Genomic DNA, 17881 nt, shown 5'->3' on the forward strand with positions numbered 1-17881 from the left:
ATAAAGAACCACAAACTGATCAAAAAGAGCCTCCCTTTGCTAGAAGATCAATTCTAGGCACCGGGGTTTCCCCCAGAGCTACAGACCTACCTTTGAAACCTCCAGCTCTGCGTGTGGCCGGGCGCGCACACATTGGTAGACATGTGTTTACTCAAGCCCCTGGCCTCCCTGGCGATCAATAATCTGAGGCCATGTCCCTTTGTTTTGGCCTTTGCCCCGTCCTGCCCTACAGAGAGGGCTGAGCTTGCCCAGGACAGCCACAGCTTTCTCTGATGGAGGATGACTTGGAGGGAAAGGAGGTTTGCCAAGAGAGAGGATCTGCAGGCTGTGAAGAGATGATGCTGTAAACAGCCAGGGTAACAGTCCCCCTGTCCCCTGAGAAGCCTAACCTGGAAGGCAGGTGCAGATGGATCACAGATTCCCTCTGTGTGGGCAACTAGGTGCTCAGCAACCGCTTTCTGTCTTAGTTACACTCATGGGTCCCAGTGGAGATAAAAGGCACAAACGGCACTGAGAAGAAAAGGCTTGTTCAGACAGGGTAGGGTGGGGGATGCTCTTGCTGAAGGCAGTGGGCTGTACAAAGGCGGGACAATGGGAGGTGGCAGGGGCTAGCACTGTCCAAACTAATAGCACTGGTAAGAACTAGGCAAAGCTTTATCCATGCCCCTCAGTCCTGTCCTGTAACGCTCCCTGCCACTCCAATTATCAGCCTCCCCCTGTCCCTTCTTTGCCAATTCTCCTCACCCTCACCCTATAGCACCCACTGCTAATCCAACCCTTGGCTCCCATGCGGATTTGCCAGTGCCCCTCGCTCCAGCTTGGCACATCCCATTTCTTTAGCCCCAGGCTCTCCATGCAGCTCTGACAATACATCTCACCTGACTCATCTTCTGGCATACAGTCCAGGGACCCCACCCTACATGCACCCTTGTGCTCTGAAAATGTACCTCGTTTTTTTGTTTTTTTTTACCAGAAGTACCTACGCTTTAGCCATAAAGAAATAAAGGCCAAGGCAAATGGGGAGACAGTTATATCTTTTATTGGACCAACTTCTGTTGGTGAGAGAGACGAGCTTTAGAAGTTGGTCCAAGGAAAGATGTTACCTTACCCACCTCGTCTCTGTAATATCCTGGGGCCAACATGGCTACAACAAAGTAAATGAAGTCACCTCAGTGATAATCATTAGTGGAAATTCCCTCTTAGCCGACAGAGGTTACCTCGATATAGCTCTCCCTTGGTATTGTCACTAGTCTGTTATTAGCTGGTGAGGAATAGTCTTTCAGCAGGAAGTCAAGGGTTCAAATCTAGCCTCGGGCCAGCTGAGAATGAAATCTGTTACTATACAGTGTCTTTACCGCAGTTTTTAGTGGACAAGTACTCAGATCACCAAAACTATGTGTTTATTATACAACTCTGGTCACTGTACTATCTGAGCACCTCTCACCCATGAATGAAATTACCCTCCCTACAGCCTGGGACTCAGGGAAGGATCATTATCACCACCATTTTACAGATGGGAAACTGAGAAACAGAGAGACTAAGGGTAAACATTTTGAAAGTGCCTAATGGACTTAGAAGCCTAAGTCCCATTTTCAAAAGTGATTTAGGGTCATATTTTTAAAGGCATTTAAGTGCCTAGCTGCCTTTCTAGGTGCCTAATACCTTTACATATCTGGCACTTGAGCCCCTAAGGGTAAAATTTTAGAAAACCCCTACATGACTTAGGAGCCTAAGTCTTATTGAAAGTAAATGGGATGTGGGCTCCTAGGTGCTTAAATTCCTTTTGAAAATGGGACTTAGGCGCCTACGTGATTTGGGTGCTTTTGAAAATTGTGCTCCAAGGTCACATGGGAAGTTTGTGACAGTGGGATTGAACCCAGATGTCCTGATTCCCAGGCCAGTGCCTTCAATACGAGATCATCCATCCTTCCTTCCAGAAAACAATTGCCTTGCCTTTGTTTATAGTCTTCGTAGAGAGGCCAAGTACTGAGTCCAGGCTAATGTCTACATTACAATTTATGTCGGCAGAAATTATGTTGCACAGGGGTGTGCAAACCATCTCACTGACATAAGCGCCAGTGTGGACAGCAGTATGTCAGGAGGTGGTTTTATTATGCCAATGGGAGAGTTCTCTTCCATCAGCATAGCGCATCTTCACGAGACACGCTACTGCGGCACTGCTGCAGCACGGTATGTGTAGACATTAATCTAATCTAACCAATCTGAGTACCACATTCATCACTGTGGTATCTATGAATGAACCAAGAACACAGACCCAAAAGCAAATCTGACTTCAAAGCAGTTGCACCATCAAGGCTGAATTTGGCCCTGAATTACCACTTTCCCATGGTGCGGGATGGGGACTGGCTGTTGTGCAGTTCTCCGCAGGTCAGAAATGAGGTACATTGGTAGGGATGTCAGGGTAGCGTGTGTGCGTAAACCTGCATTGCTGCTATCTATGTTGTACCTGTGCTCCAGATAAATAGAGGACTCTTCCTCCAGGACTGCTGGCCCAGCACTTTTCACTGGTGCTGGAGTTCAATTTAATAAGGAAACTATAATTGATGGACACTGTCCTGTGTTGCACTTTTTCTGTGGCTTTGTCCATGCTACATTTGGATCAGCTGGGGGCCCTTTAGACCTTCATGGCACTTCCAAGGAGTCTTCAGGACTCAGCAGAAAAGGGTCGTGAAGCAACTGGCAATGGCTCTTCTACGCCACAACTCAACTAATCTCATATCTGCAGCAACTTTAGACCACATGACCTGGCTTCCTGGAATAAAGGTCCAGTTATCTTCAGATCTTACGCTGAGCACTTCCTGCCACAACACGTCACACATTCACACCCCAGAGTGGCTGCTGTCTCACTTCTAGCAGCTTACATGCTTGAAAACCATCAGCATTTTCAGAAGTGGGAAAATGTTTAGCTGGCCAAGTGATTCTCAGTGGCCTGCGGCAGTTTCGCTGCCAGCGATACTTCCTGAGTCTATCTGGAGGGGATCATAGTGACTAGGTTCTAAAAAACAATTTACGTTACTTTTACCCTCCCTATCGCTGTCTGTGACTGAGGGTTAATTCCCCTGAAATGTCTTCCCTTTCCCCTGAAGATGCTATCAATTACCCAGCTGTCTGTGACTGAAAACTATTCCTCCCGATGCCTCCTTTCTACTCCCTGAGCCCAGTGCTCAGCACCTGACTGTCTGTGAATGAGGGTTCATCCCCCTGAAACTGCTATCTGATCCCTACATTTGCTGTCCAAAGGGTCTAATTCAAAGCCCATTGAAGTCAATGGGAGTCTTGACATTCTTTTAATAGAGTCATAGAGTATAAGGTAGCCAGAAGGGAGCACAATTAGTCTGACCTCCTGTATAGCCCCAATACCAGCCACACCCTCACATTAAACCCAACAACTGAAATTAGACCAAAGGATTGCAGCCCACAGGAGATTAGCTTTGGATCAGGCCCAACAGCTGAACTATCTATGAGTGAAGGACAATCCCCTAAAATACCTCCTTCTGCTCCCTGAGCCTAATCTACCAAGGCCCAACAATCTTTGGCTAAAGGCAAATTCCCTTTCTGCCCCCTGAACTCATTGTTTAAGCAGCAGACTATCTGTGACCAAGAGCTAACCCCCCTCATGCCGTCTTCCTGATCCCTGAACTGTGATCAAGAACTCACTTCCATCCAACCAGTAGCGTTTGTTAATATCCAAGTTCCCCTACCAAATGGCAATGAAAAATGTACTATTTTGAAACTGCATTGATTTTTATTTTTTTGACAAAAGGGCAGGTTTTTTGTTACTCATTTTAGCAGCAAGAATGATTAAAAAGCTTATGAAGAAATACATAGGAACAGAGGAACCGCTATGGGATCATTGGCCATCTAAGCTAGCATTCAGCCTGGCAGTGCTTACTCTTTATGGTGCATCTTGAGAGCTTCCCAGAGCACAGTAAATACACTGGGCGGCCTTGTCCTCACTCAGCTGGGAAGCAGTTGTCTCTTCTTTATCCCCAGTCTCTCTGAGATGGTGGGACAACAGGCATCCTGAGACATGTGCAGTGGTTTAGAGAAAGTGATACAGGAAAGGGTTGGCTCTCTGCAACCTTCTCACTGCTAACCAGGCCAGGCTCCATTCTATTGCCATATCAGCAGCACTTTAATGACAAAATCAAACCCAATGGAGACCCATTTATCTTACAAACACAGCGTTCAATTTAATAACTCAGGAGAATGAAAACTGGGTGAATAATATTGGTGCTGGAACATGAGTACCAGGACAAAGGGGGAAACTCAACTCTAGTGTGGAAATGGGGAACGGTGAATTAAATTTGGGTGAATCTCGGAAGGTTTACAGAAGCGTCCTAAAGATCTGGATAAATTCCTCAAAAGTTTGGATGCTTACCCAAATTTATTTGATTTGGAAATCTCATGTGAGAGAGATCAGGTCTTTTTAGCATGAGGTTGGTATTTCCCATGTCTAGACAGGTCTGGAAAGATGGCAAGAAAAAGATACAATAGATACAAAGGATGGTCAGAGGAATGGATGGACGGATACCATGGAACCAACATCACCAGTCTTCCCTCTATCCCCAACCTCCCTGGATTATTTCAGCACTTCTGCCCCAAATCAGAAAATATGGAGGCACTACAAAATGCTATCCAAACTTTTTTTGACCCAAATGAACGGACTGAGATTTGGTTTTAGGCAAAGGTGAGGATCTGTAGTCATTTATCTGGAGCTGATTCACCTGCCTTTACTGCTAATTGGGGAATGATTCCCTCCAAACAAAGGAAGGAACGGGGATTACCAATTAGATGATTTCCACTTACTACAAGATGTGGGATGGACTCTTCCGCAATTATCTTAACATAGTCGAATGACAGAGTTTGGTTTGTAAGGCAAAGAGGCTTTTGATTTCATTGAAAGATTGCACCAAGAATGGGAAATGTTGTGCTCTATTTTATTGCTAGCATCTCGCTTGCTTCCCCCACACCTCATAAGATGGGGGAATTTTCCCCAGTATTTTTTGCCGATAGTAGGGATTGTTTTTTTTTATCACATCCCTTGCATGACTTGACTCATTTCTGGCTTTGAATTGTCTTTGAAGACCCAAGCCCAAACCCAGATATCTGGTTGGGACCAAGCTGATTAGAATATTCACTTCACACAGTCTGGAGTGGGAAGGATGCAGGAAATGAACTAAACCCCAGGCCAATCAGTAAGGACCATCCTTAACCCCTTCCATCACCTCCATCTTCAGCAGCCCCCAGCACTCACTAGCAGCTCACCAGCTCAAGTATTTCTACTCTCCTATAGATGCTTACATGCCCTGTAAATTGGTACTTGAGGAATGGAAAGTTTGGCTGCTCAGCCTCAGAGTTTGGTACTATCTTTAAGCTGAGTTGCAGAGCAATCCAATTTCTCTTTCTCCACTTGTCCTATGTACTTTAATAGTTGTAATGCCCCTTTCTGACTTTCTCAATTTCATCTCTATCCATCTGTCTACCCATTCATCTATCTAGTTCTTCTTCCATGGTATCCATCCAGCCACAGTATCTACCAAGATGTCAGCATACCCATGGTATTGTCTGTACCACGGAATCCATCCATGCACACATCTCTCTTCCTGAGCATCCTTTTTCTTAGGTTTTCATCCCTTTGTATGTTCACCCATCCCCAATCCAAAGATGATCTATTAGGGCCTTTACTTTCCCTTCAGGCTGTTGGTTTGGATCACGCTTGTTCCATGTGCCACTAAAGGTCCCATTCCCTTGCAACAGTGAAAAGTACAAGGGTCTCTCTCCACACTAGTCAAAAGATAGGTCCCACTGGGTTTGTTAAAACTAATGTTCAACTTCTTGTTCTCTCAGACAGTTTGTCTGTTTGTCCATCCCTCCCTCCAAGCTCAGAAGGTTCTTGAGGCAGATCTTAGACCGAATGATGGTTGTATTGGCTTTGGAGCTCACTCAAAGATAGGTAGGCCCCAGTGTTTGGGACCTGGCTGGAGGAAGCTGTCCTGTGGAGATCATCAGTTTGACTTTGCCTCAGAGGCATGGGCTGGGAAAACAAAGAGCTAGCATCTGCCATAGTAGTAGTGGAACTGATTTCAGGGCCTGCGTCCCCAGCCTCTTCTGTGGTTTGAATGGCATCGTTGTCATGCAGCCCTGGGATACCTGAGAAGACCATGCCAGGCTTCTGTTGGGATTCAGAGAGCTGTAAAACTGTGACATTTCCATTCACCTTCTCATCCTGCTCCAATACCAATGCTGGGGATGAGCTCTCGGGTGACAGAAGAGCCTCAGGAAGTGCCCCAAGCCCATTGGTTGTGTTCTGTATCTCTCCCACAAAGGAACTGTTCTGGAAACCTTGGTTTGCTTCGATGCAATGAAGAAATCCGGAGGAGAACAGTGGCAGGTCATTCTCCAGCATGCAGAGATCTGGGGAAGGGAGTGCTCCGTAGGAATCACCATCTTCACTGCCACTGCTCTTCCGGGCGAAAGGCTCGTAGGTAAAATACACCTGGCAGGGCTCAATCTCATAGGAGTCAGGGAGGTGGAAAAAGAAGTAGCCTTGGTTGGTGAAGCAGCTAGTCAGTGAGTGCCCGCTGGTTTCTGGGGGGGCACCAGAGGTGAGAAAAGCCTTGGGAAGGAGAAGCTGGGACTCCTGTTTCTCCTTCTGAATTATCTCTAGCTTTGAGATCTCTGGGGAGATACTGCTCATGCTGAAAAGAGACGTGGAAAATGGAGAGGAGAGCCATTTCTGAAGGGGAAGGAGGGGAAACACAGAAGAGATATTATTATGTTCAAAGTGGCAGCAGTATAACACTCTCACAACAGAGACACAGAGACGTAGGGTCTCTTTTCCTTCATGCCCATGATGAATACACTCCGGACATCTCCCATACAGAATATACGCCCTTATCATCGCTCCTCTGGGATCTCCATAGGGAATAGGTCCCTGGGGATCCCTCGCCAGGCTCTGAGCCATTTTAAAAGAAGGAACCAGCCTCAAGAGCTTTCCATGCGTAATCTCCATAAAAAAAGGGAGGAAGAAAAAGAAAGGGATCTAGAAATAGAGAAAGAGAGAGAGTAGCAGAGAAAAAGAGAGGAGTTGAAGGGAGAGAGAGGAAGAACATGACAAACAGCCAGAGGAGGGACTAGAGGAAGTGAAGAAGAAGGCATAGAAGCAGGATGGGATGGACTCCAAGAGCCTTGAGCTCTCCTATACTCCTGTGCGCTCTCTCAGCCCTTCCTGTCAGCAGAGCAGAGTGCTGAGGTTTGGTGGTTTGTACTTTCTTGGTTCTGTAATTAGAGATGCAGCAGCCAAGTGGCAGCTTATTTAGAAAGGTCAAAAATAAAACTAAAGCAAATCCCCCAGCAGCAACCAGTGCTGGAGGGTCCAGTGATACACGCACACACTAGATCTGGGAGCCGGACATCCTTCCCATCCATCTGCAGCATGAGGGAGGCAGCCAGTCCTCTCCTTCTTTCCCTCCTCGTCCTTCTCTGACCCCCCTCCCACGAACAGCTCGCCTGCCCCTGGTCCCCGTACCTGAACGTCGCCTCTGTGCACAGTGCTCAGCGGGGGAAAGAACTTGTCTGGGTCTGGAATGTAAATCTTCAGCACCTTCTTAAGCCTTCACCAGAGAGAGAGAGAGAGAGAGGTGAACGTGATATGTAGACCTACGGTCTTCCAGGGGCCTGACCCTCTGCTCACTGGTACCAGTGTAAATGAATAATATTTCCACTAAAGTCACTGGAGTTATGCTGGTATAAAAATGGTGTAAGTAAGGGAGAACCAAGCCCCAGGGCTCTTTATCCCCCATCCCGCACCCGTAGCCTGAGAAAATCTCTGCATTTGCCGATGGATGTATTAGGGACACAGAAATTGAGAGAGAAAATGGCATTGCAAAAGCTATTTCCCTCAGCCCTATCCCCAGAGCTGATAATGTTGCCATTCACCAACATCCTTGCCTGCCTCTCCTGTTGCCCAGGCCTGTCCATTCCTTTCATTAGTTGCCAAGCTGGGAGAGTCGCCATCTTTGGTCCAAGTTCCTGGTATGGTTTCCAAGGCCTGGTTGCCATGAGCTGATTGTGCCTCACTTGGTTGCCATCACAGCGATGCAGAGATTGCAGTGCCATCATGAAATGGCAGCATGAGATGGCAACACCACAATCTCCGTGCCCTGTCATCAGGATTCAGCATGGCAGTGTTGTATGGCGTTCACACTGCAGCACCACTTCATGACGCCTTACACCATCATGACATAACAAGCTACACTGGTATTGCCAGACCATACCAGAGCCAAGTCATCCTGTCTGCTTTTCCTGTCTCTCAAGGTGGCCAATACCGAATCCTTCAGATACTTAAAGGTCTCCTAATGCACCTTTACTGTGCAATAATCTATGGTGAGGGGAATTCCTCCTGACCCCCTTCAGCCTGTGCTCTGAAGCAGGAGGATTTGATAGTCCTTGTACATTTATACTAGCTTGCATCACTGCAGATGCTATTTTCATTCCTGCATGACTAATCCTTTTCTGCACAGCATTATCCTGCATCATTGAGTTCCACAGGTTAATTATACATTGCGGGAAGAGGATTAGCTGTGTTTATATGTGTTGTAAATGGAGTGCTCCCTTGCCCTTGCATTATGACACAGGGTAAACAGGAGAGGCCAGTTGGCTTTCTCTAGTCCCATAATCATTTTACACACTCCTAAAATCTTTCCTCCTCTGCAAATGAAATAGTCCCCCTCTGTAATCCATCTTTATAGGCAAGCACCTCCCCCCTCTGATATTTGGATTGCTTTTCCCTGTGCCTTTTTTTATTCTGCTGTGTCCCTTTCTGAAATGAGGTGACTAAAACTGAAACCATTTTCAATGTCCATGATGCTGTCAGGCTATTCTCTATATTATTGTACCGGGTACCCTTGTGCGGCATGTTCAGCATTGATTCAGAACAATATCAGGACAGAAATGATGGACAGGAAGAGGTTTAAATCAGCATCCCACCAAAAAAAGGTAGAACTATCCTGACTGCAGGGGCCTGTCACATGACCTATAATCAGAGGGTGAAATCCAAACCTTATGCAGTGGGCCTGCATTCAGTCCAAGCATGAGTCATGTCCCACTGTAGCACTGTTTTGAGAGATTAAGGGGTGCATAGGCCTTGTTCTGGTTCTTCTACACAAAGGTGAATTTCAGCTAGAGGGTCAGATTTCTAAAGGTATTTAGGCACCTAACTCCTATTGATTTCAATGTGAATTCCTTTAAAAATATGGCCCAAAGAGAGAGTGTCCTGTGGCTATTTTGAGCTTGGTGATGTTATGACATCTCGCTGTGTCACAGTGTCTCAGCATCATGGTGCAAACACTGAATTCCCTCACTGTCAGGGCGTCCCTTGGGACAATGCCAGTAGCAACCCAGAGAGGCAGAATGACTCAGCTCCAACTCAGACTAAGGAACTCTGGCCTCATCTAAGAGACAGAAAATGAGGACAGAAAGGCACACTGGGCTTGGAACAGGTCTGGAGGGGACCATTCATGTCCCTTTTACCTTTTCAATGGCTGTGAGGTGATGATCAAGACAATGATGACAACAACGAAGATGGTGCAGATGGTCCCCACAAGGGCTGGCATCGTAAGCTGGAGGTCCCCCGGGGGTAGTTCTGCAAGAGGAGAGAGAGAGTTACTGGAAAGAGCCAGCCAGAACAGAGGAAATGGGAACCCCAGTCACTCCAGTTGGGTTTTTTTCACTTCTGAACAAAGAGGTTTGAGATCCAGGTCAGATAAGTGGGTGACTGGCCTTTATGATTAGGAACAGATCTGAGCCCCCCCCCAGCCTTGCCAATGCACCTCACAGCTCACCTGCAGCCTCTCTCTGCTATTCCTGTCCTGGACTGCCACACAACAGCAATGAGCATGCACTTCATCCTTGACCTGCCACCCCCTTGCTATTCCCTCTCCAGCATAGCTCTACAAATGCACCTCAGCTCCGTCCTGCCCCACTCCTGTTACTCTTCATCTTCTGTCCCCTCTGCCAGGGTGCTTCATTTTGGACCTGCCGAGCCCCCTGGAATAGGGGAAAGGGTGCAGAGGAGAGAAGAGGGAAGGGAGCAGTGGGACACCTTTGGAGAAGCTTCTCCCTCATGTCCTTGAGATGTTAATAAGATCCCTTTGTTTCCTCCACCTTGGGAAACTTTGGCACCCAGTTGCCACGACAGCTGGTTGAAGTTGAATCCTTTTCACTGACATCATATGCTATCAAAGTTTGATTGCCACAGCAACACACTGCCCCTTCTAAACATAGCTGCTCTGTTTATATCACTACCTGCCTCAGCGTGGGGGGACCCACGAGCTGCCTACTTCCTGTGAAGAAACTAAAACTAAAAGGAGCCAAGGACTCACCAGACACTCCTGCTGGAGATGGGATTTGCCAAGGCTGCAGGCTGCACAGGCTTCTGACTGGCCTGGACAGCTAGCCCTGCTCTGCACTGCCCACAGAGGAGTCCTGGGGTAACATTTTGCAGAAGCTGTTTAGACAGCTAACTCCCATTGATTTCAATAGGCGTTAGGCACCTCAGGACATTTAAACATCGGGCCCCACGGCACTTCAGAGCCTAGGTCCCACTGATTTTCAGTGAGCCTTAAGCACTGAAGGGCCCAAGTCACTTTTGAAAATGGGACTTAGGCTCCTAAGTTACAGGGGCCCTCTGGAAAGTGTTCCCCAGGCCTCTTGCTCCCCTGGTCAGGAAGTTGCACTTAGTGAGGGGACGCCCCCACTGGAGTCTGTGACTGGAATCATGGCCCACTCCCATTGACTTTAATGGGGCCAGGCTTTCACTCTGGGGCTCTTGTGCTTTGGACCAGCAGGCCCTGCTCACCTGACCTGGGTCTAGGATTACAGGAAAGGCTCCTCTCAAGCTATTCCCCGTCTTTCTATTGTACTTTAATTTGTGCATCCCTCCACTCCCCTACTTTTCCTGCTCCCACATAACTCCAGCCCTTGTTGTCCCCTGTCCCCTGTGCCTCTCTCCCAGGGCCAGATTTAGAGGAAGGCGACCCAGGGGCGCCGGGCTTGGGGTGCTGTTTTTGTTGTTAGCGACAAAAGGGAAAATAGAATGTTTGAAGTAAAATGTTTCAGGTATTCCATATGTGGATTCATTTTTGACTGACCCCCTACAATGTTCTGGACCTTTGTAGAATCTCATGGAACATTCCAGACTTTCTGAGAACTACATTTTCCTTGAACATCCTAGAATGTTGTCAGCCGTGCCCTTGCGGGTATATAAGGGATGGGGCATCGCCAGTCAGTCAGTGAGATATAAGAACGAAGGAAAGTGATGTGAGATCCCAGCTGCGATACTGTGAACCTTGTTTTATTGTGTAATTGTGAAAGTCTACTTTTGTTTTAAGACTTGAAGAGAGTAAGTAGCGACTAATAAAGGACATATTTAATGAAACATCGGAGATATCTATCAAACCCCTACCTGTAGGTGTTATAATATAAAAGAATATACTGTTACTTCTTTTGAACTAAAGGACTAGAGTTAATAGTCTAAGGCTGTCACCACTGTAACACTAGTTAATACTGCCCCATCCAATGTTGGTGCACTGTTCAATTTCTTGACGTTAGTACACTTCAGTTATTCTTAAAATTAAAAAGTTTCTTTAAGCTCAGAGGAAACAAATTTTTTTATTTGCTTATATATGGCACGAATAAATACAGATTTATAGATCCTAGCTTGCAAATTTATCATTTTATATGCCAGCGATAAATCATGCAGGCAAATCATGCATCAAAGTCATGATATGCCCTACACATTCAATAAAAAATAAGGTACTCAAAAGTTTAACAAAGGGGGGAGGGTGCACCAAAGACGCCCCTCGCCTGGGGCACCATTTGGACTAGGGTTGTCCCTGCTCTCTCCTCACCTATTTCCAAGCCCTGGCCTACCCACTCCTCTGAGTCTCATTACCTGAATATCCACTATGATTAGTCCTCCATGCAAGCGTCTTGCTCCAATTGCTCCACACGCCATGTGTGTTTGGCTTCACGCGAACTGCAGCCTCATACTCTGAGTCTGGCGAAAGGTTCTCAAGCCTCACCCATTCCTGGTCCTGCTTGATAGAGAGGAGCGTGGCAGTCTGGAATGGAGTAAAAGTTACAGAGTGATTGCTATGTTCTCCCATCCACAGTCTACACCATCACACCTCTCAGCTGTCCAATCAGAACAGAATTGGCTCGGGGCCTCTCCCAGCCAGCATATCCTATATCCAATGCTGTACCAGGAGGGCACCCCTTGCCCACATCAAAGCCCCTCTGCTCCACAGTGGGAGGAGACCCGTTCTACCTTTTCCATCGCCGCAGTCTTCTCTGTCCCATACTGGGAGGACACCATTCTGATGCCTCTCATCCCAGCACTGGGCAGACTAGAACTTCCCTTTGCTTCCCTGCCGTCACCATACGCTGGCAGCGGATGATGCAGATAAAGCTGAAGTAGGAGTCACTGCCCCCTTTGGCCTCTCCTCTGAGGCAAGGGCATTGCATCCATCTGGGGAAGGGTCTAGAGCACAAGCGGAAATAGCAGGTTCTTTGCAGTAAGGCGGCTCTGTCCTCCTCCACTAGTTACAGGCCTGAGGCCCATCAGCAGGAGAAGCTAGTCTGGGATCCTGCACTCACCTCCCAGGGCTTTGTGCGATCTCTGCACAACACTTCAAATTCCCGTTTCTTTTTTAAGTAGTGAGAGGAAATAGGAATTCTCCAAGTTAAATTGTAGCTGGAGTCACTGGTGTTTACCACTTGGAGGTTGTCAGGTGGCCTCAGCTGTACTGGGGAGAGAAGAGTGAGAGAGGCGTTGGGACACACACCATGGGAAACAAAAGCAAATGCTACAATAGCGTTTTGCGCTCGCTCTCTCTCTCTCTCTGTTATGTGGCTTCATTGACAGACACCCCTCTCCGGGGATGATCTCTGGGCCGTTCCACTGGGTGTGCGCAGCTGTGAACCCACCCCAATCATTTGTCCCAAACAATTCATTTTGTGAAGATTGTCTCTTTTCCTGTTCCCCAGGGTGCTCTGCTTCTGCCCCCATTGAAATAGATGGCAAAAGTCCCGATGACTTTAGTGGAACAGGATCAGAGTCAAGCAATCTGTAGTCTTGCTAGGATTTTTCCCCCACTAACTACAGAGGGCCAGTTGCTCAGCTGGGGTAAATGGGCGCTGGCCCATTGCAGTCAGTAGTGCTGCATAGATTGACACCAGCAAAGGATCTAGCTCAACTTTTGCCACCAAAGGGCACAGCTTTAACAGATGAAGCTCTTATCCCCAGATCAATGCACCCCGGCTGGGGGCAGAGGGTGGTTGGTACCAAGCAGTATGTCAGAGCCGGTGCCCAGGGGAGCGGCAGTGCAATGCTGGAAGCAACAGGAGGAGGCATGGCGAATCTGTGGCAGGTAGGGTGACTAGACAGCAAATGTGAAAAACCGGGACAAGGGGTGGGGGGGTAATAGGAGCCTATATAAGAAAAAGACCCCAAAACTGGGACTGTCCCTATAAAATTGGGACATCTGGTCACCTAGTGGCATGGCGTGACCGAGTGAGCATACAGTGGCAGTGGGGCAGGGAGACGAGGCAAGCCTGAGATCAGGCATGGGGTAAACAGAAGGATGCCTGGGGAGGACAAGGTGGCACAGGGCACAGATCTAACCACAGATGGAAGCCTTGGAGGATCAAATACTGATTAACACTCACTGTTGTCCCATGGTTTGAATTCCTGCTGTTGCATCACAGTTGTCCAGTTTTCCCCAGCTTGGCAGGACACAGTCAGGTTAAGTGAGTCTACAATGGTGAAGACCTGCTGCTGCAGGGAAATTTGCTATTCGCATTACTAGTCCCCCCACTATATATTGTTCACATTTCTAAGGCCTCTATCGTCACAGGGATGTTAATGCACGACCATCATGCCTCCCATCCTAAGGCTCTCAAAGTGCTTTTCACATCTTAATAAGCAGGGCAGTGTTAGATTAGCCCCACTGGGGAAACTGAGGGACAGAGATTAGTTCAGTTAAATATTCAAGAAGTGTTATCTCTTTTTCCACAAGGGGTGGAGTGTAAAGCAGATTGAAGCTGGGTAGGGGTGGCAGGGGCTTCTCCTTAAGTACCATCGGTCCTGCAGGATGCAATAATCAGGTTGTGTCACAGCTTCTCTGCCTTTATGCCACAACAACGCAGCCTCAGAGAGCATCACCCTGTGGGTACACCCGGTCAGCACCTGGGGAGGCTGTGCTGGCATGCCTGCCATAACTCTGTGGGCACCGTAACAGCCCTGTGACCTCAGGCTGCAGGGCTCTGGACTGACCCATGGAAACAGGCACTGGGGCCTGCATAGTTCTTGATGGGCTGTGACTGACAACGCAAGGAAGGGAGCTAAATACAACTATAATAACAGTGTGATACCTCCTGGGGTTTGTAGCAGATTGGCTGGGACGGTGACTGGATACTGACCTCTGTCAGGGGCCAGAGTATTAACCTCTTGGAACCCTGCCCCAAGTCAGGGGTCTGGAGCCAGGAAATAAAGTTTTCTCTCATAGCAGCACTTCTTTGTGTCACACTGTTATTACAGTGATAACCCATATACCAATCACCCCCAGCCCCTTTTATTAGCCAGTACATTTCAGTTGGCTTACCTCAACAATGTCTCCACTGAAGGCTAGTTCACATCTCCTGGGTGCCATGCTAGGAAATTCACAACTCATTAGATCCCTGTCAGAGAGAAGACCAGAATACTGCTGAGCTGGAGGGGCTTGTATGCATGTAATTATTTATTTAGATTGGAAATCATCACAGGCACCCATCCAAGGCATTAGGGACCCAGACATCCTTGCTACTCCAATACAACGGAATCCCAGCAGCATTAAACTAATGGTAACAGGAACTCAGCCAGCCACCTACAGAGACCCTTCACTGATGTGAGGAGCACACCCTCAGCCTCCCTCCAAAACCCATCTCAAACAGATGTCTTTGACAGCGTGCCCAGAAAGTCATCAGATTCCAAATATTATGGACCAGGCAGGGGGGAAGTTGCAGAGTCCTGGTGCTCTCACAAGCAAAACCCTGCCAGCCACCCACTCTGTTTTATGCCCAGCACTGCTGTGGCAGCTGCTGCAAGAGGAACTGTCTCCTGCATCCCTCCCCAGTGCTGCTGGGAGCACTGAGAAGGTGAACCACATTGTCCCTCCTACACACCCTGCAAGGCACTACTGCAAGAGGAGGGGAGGAGATGGAGTCAAACTGCTGCTCTACTCAGTGGGAGTCCTCTAGCCTGCCACCTGCCTCTCTCCCCACCGGTGCTGGCCTGCCCAGTTCCTCACCCAGCTCAGAGTTCAAAGACCTAGTACTGGGCGGGCGCCTGGAGCCCATTTGCTCTGACCCACTGTCCCCATGCAAGGGAAACTTGCTCTGCTTTCCACCCCACACATCAGCCCTGGCGAGCCCACTACCACAGCGGACACACCCATGCAGTCTCAGAAAAGCCACCAGCAGTCCGTGGAGACCCACCAACCACAAGAACCAAAGCAGACCTGTTCCTCAAATGAGCACCCACCTAACCACCAAAGGGGGTCTGGCTCCTCACCTGACCAACAACCCCATAGCTATAGACCACCAAGCCAAGATGATAATTAGAGCCTGACATTCACTGGCTTTGCTAAATAATTTCAGCCACGTACCTCTTCTCAGTGTGAAACAAAGCGTCAAGTTGGCACCGTGCTTCTGTGTCGTTCCTGTCTGGAGCCCAGGTGCAAAAGAGAGTCGCCCGCGAGTCATAAAAACAAGTTAGATTTGAGGGTGCTATGAATGGAGAAAAGATGGCATTACATCAATCCTGTCATGACAAAGGCATTAAGCATTAATGATCATTTCATCCAGTTCCATGCAGTGCCCAATTCATAGGCTGGCTAGTGCCCTGAAGAAACATCCAAGAAACACCTCCAAACAAGAATGGAAGAAACCTATGGCCCTTCTCACTTCTTCAATGCCCCAAAATGAAGAACCCCCAATAGGAACATGTATATTGCGTCGCTCTTGCGCTGCTTTGCCTTAGTGCTTCCTGCCCTGTTGCAAGACATGGACAAACCTTCAAATTTCAGTGATCTTCCCATATCACATAAGGATAAATAGTGTCCTCACCTGCACACCTCCCTAATTCTCCTGCTGGGACATAGGAGGACATTTTCTTACCCTGAGTGATTTTTGATGCCAGTGAAACGTCTAGAAGGATGGACAGCCAGAGGCAAAGCAGAAGGGGAGGAGAAGGCTTCATCTCTGCCGTACACAGGAGGGGCTCGCACTGGAAGAGAGAAGAAGACACACACCCCAGCACAGGTGAGGATGACAAAGTTCCACACTTCTCTGTGGAGGTGGTCCCTGCAGTAATCTTCTCCCTTGGTGCTATTACCAGGAGTCTGAGGCACTTCCAAGGTCTGCCCCCAACTGAAGCTCTACATACACCCCAAGCTGCTCATGCCTGATGCCCAGATTAAATCCCACTCAACAGATTGCACCTATCTCCATAATCTGACCTGTCTCCTTCCTTGTGTGCTTTGCTCCGCAGTGAAACACTTTGCAATGCTAGCATTTAAATTGATAACGAAGTCAATGCCTTCTTGAAATGAATATGAGAGCACACCACTCAGAGCTGTTGTTTCAGGGAGGCTGCTGACTCAGGCAGACAGTACTGCCGGAGTCGCACCCAGTTTACATTATGAAGGGGTTTCTTTTCAACCCTAAGCACTAGCGACTTCAGGGAGTGGTTGTAGTTAATTAGCTGTGGGGTCAGGGGCCTTCTGGGTGGTCGGGAGAGTTAGTGGAGGGGCTAGGGATTAGTGGATGGAGTCTGAAGAACCTGACTGGGACAGGGAAAATTAGGATCATAGAAAGGATTTCATGTTCGGTAAATCTAGGTTTCAACATACTGACACACCCCGGGTCTCCATGTTTGGACAGTCCTGAGCTGCACCCCACACATAGCTCCAAGGATGGGCCCCACCCAGCGCTGCCTCGGAAGGAGCATTCGCTCTCCATATCCGTACTGTCCCAGGCTTCACCCACACTCATGCAGCTCCTCCAATGGCATCCCATTTTGCCCAGGGTGGTAGCAGGGGGAATAGCCCTCTATGTGCTCGAAAGGGGAGCCCTGGGTTGGTTGTACAAAACGAGGCGGTGTCTTGAGCAAACCCCGGACCCTTGTGGGAGGGGGCAGGACCTGTGATGGCTTGCCAGAGGGCTGCCATGGGGCACGGTCAGATTCCAGTTCTGATAAAAGATTTCAGTTCAGAGAAAGAGAGCAAACAAACAACAACCATCCTGTTCTTGGGAAATGTGGGGCATGATGAGAGAAGGAGGGATGTGGAAACAGAGAGAGAGAGAGACAGAGATAAATAAATGATCAGACCTGGCCAATAGCTAGAAAAATGTGTCAGACTGAAACTCCTTCCAAGAAGCTTCTCAGTTCAGCCACCCCCGTGTGGGAGCCGCTTGACATCGCCCCATTACCTTCCTATGCGATGGCCTCCTTAGCTGTGCAGTCGTGCCAGAGATGGCCCTCGGGGACTGGACCAGTCCGTCCAGTGGAGCTCAGGCGCCGGCCTTCAAATGGCAAGAGGTGGGGTGGGGCAAGGGTGGCTTCCAGTTCAGCACATGGCACTGCTAGTGGGAATAGACAGGGGCCGGAGCCGGGCAGTTCTGCAAGCACAAAGGGCTTGCCAGCTATCTGTCGTTTCTTCACCTTGAGCACAGGAAGCTGCATCTAGCTTGCCCCGTCAAAGCGAGACTAAGCTCCGGAGTCCCGAAATGGCTAGCGAGGCCGAGAATAAAAAGCCCC

At 48.4% G+C, this 17881-nt stretch overlaps 2 protein-coding genes across 3 annotated transcripts in view; both read right to left on the reverse strand.

The window, feature by feature from the left end:
- Window positions 1-424, reverse strand: part of TMPRSS6 (transmembrane serine protease 6) — a 35389-nt gene extending 34965 nt beyond the window's left edge. For both annotated transcript variants that reach the window (XM_074941526.1, XM_074941525.1), the window contains exon 1: window positions 91-424. The gene's annotated coding sequence lies outside the window, so the exon portion shown is untranslated. The remainder of the gene's footprint in view (window positions 1-90) is intronic.
- Window positions 425-5929: 5505 nt separating this feature from the next.
- IL2RB (interleukin 2 receptor subunit beta) lies at window positions 5930-17586 on the reverse strand. Its single transcript, XM_074949986.1, has 10 exons — window positions 17554-17586; window positions 16240-16348; window positions 15729-15849; window positions 14688-14763; window positions 13753-13858; window positions 12682-12830; window positions 11978-12146; window positions 9556-9667; window positions 7553-7637; window positions 5930-6760 (listed from the first exon to the last, which is right to left on the reverse strand). Exons 2-10 carry the CDS (start codon window positions 16319-16321, stop codon window positions 5930-5932), a joined length of 1731 nt encoding a protein of 576 aa, XP_074806087.1. The 5' UTR covers window positions 16322-16348; window positions 17554-17586.
- Between the last annotated feature and the right edge of the window lie 295 nt (window positions 17587-17881).

This window comes from Natator depressus, chromosome 1 (genome assembly GCF_965152275.1).
Source record: "Natator depressus isolate rNatDep1 chromosome 1, rNatDep2.hap1, whole genome shotgun sequence".
Taxonomy (NCBI): Eukaryota; Metazoa; Chordata; order Testudines; family Cheloniidae; genus Natator; species Natator depressus.

Bases quoted from the DNA above. Each gene is read 5' to 3' on its own strand.
- IL2RB (XM_074949986.1), bottom strand. From the start codon at position 16,321: ATGAAGCCTTCTCCTCCCCTTCTGCTTTGCCTCTGGCTGTCCATCCTT. The intron at 14,764-15,728 runs GTACGTGGCTGA...TCTCTCTGACAG, and splicing joins TTGTTTCACACTGAGAAGAG to GGATCTAATGAGTTGTGAAT. The intron at 6,761-7,552 runs GTACGGGGACCA...CTTCCCCTTCAG, and splicing joins TGCACAGAGGCGACGTTCAG to AAATGGCTCTCCTCTCCATT.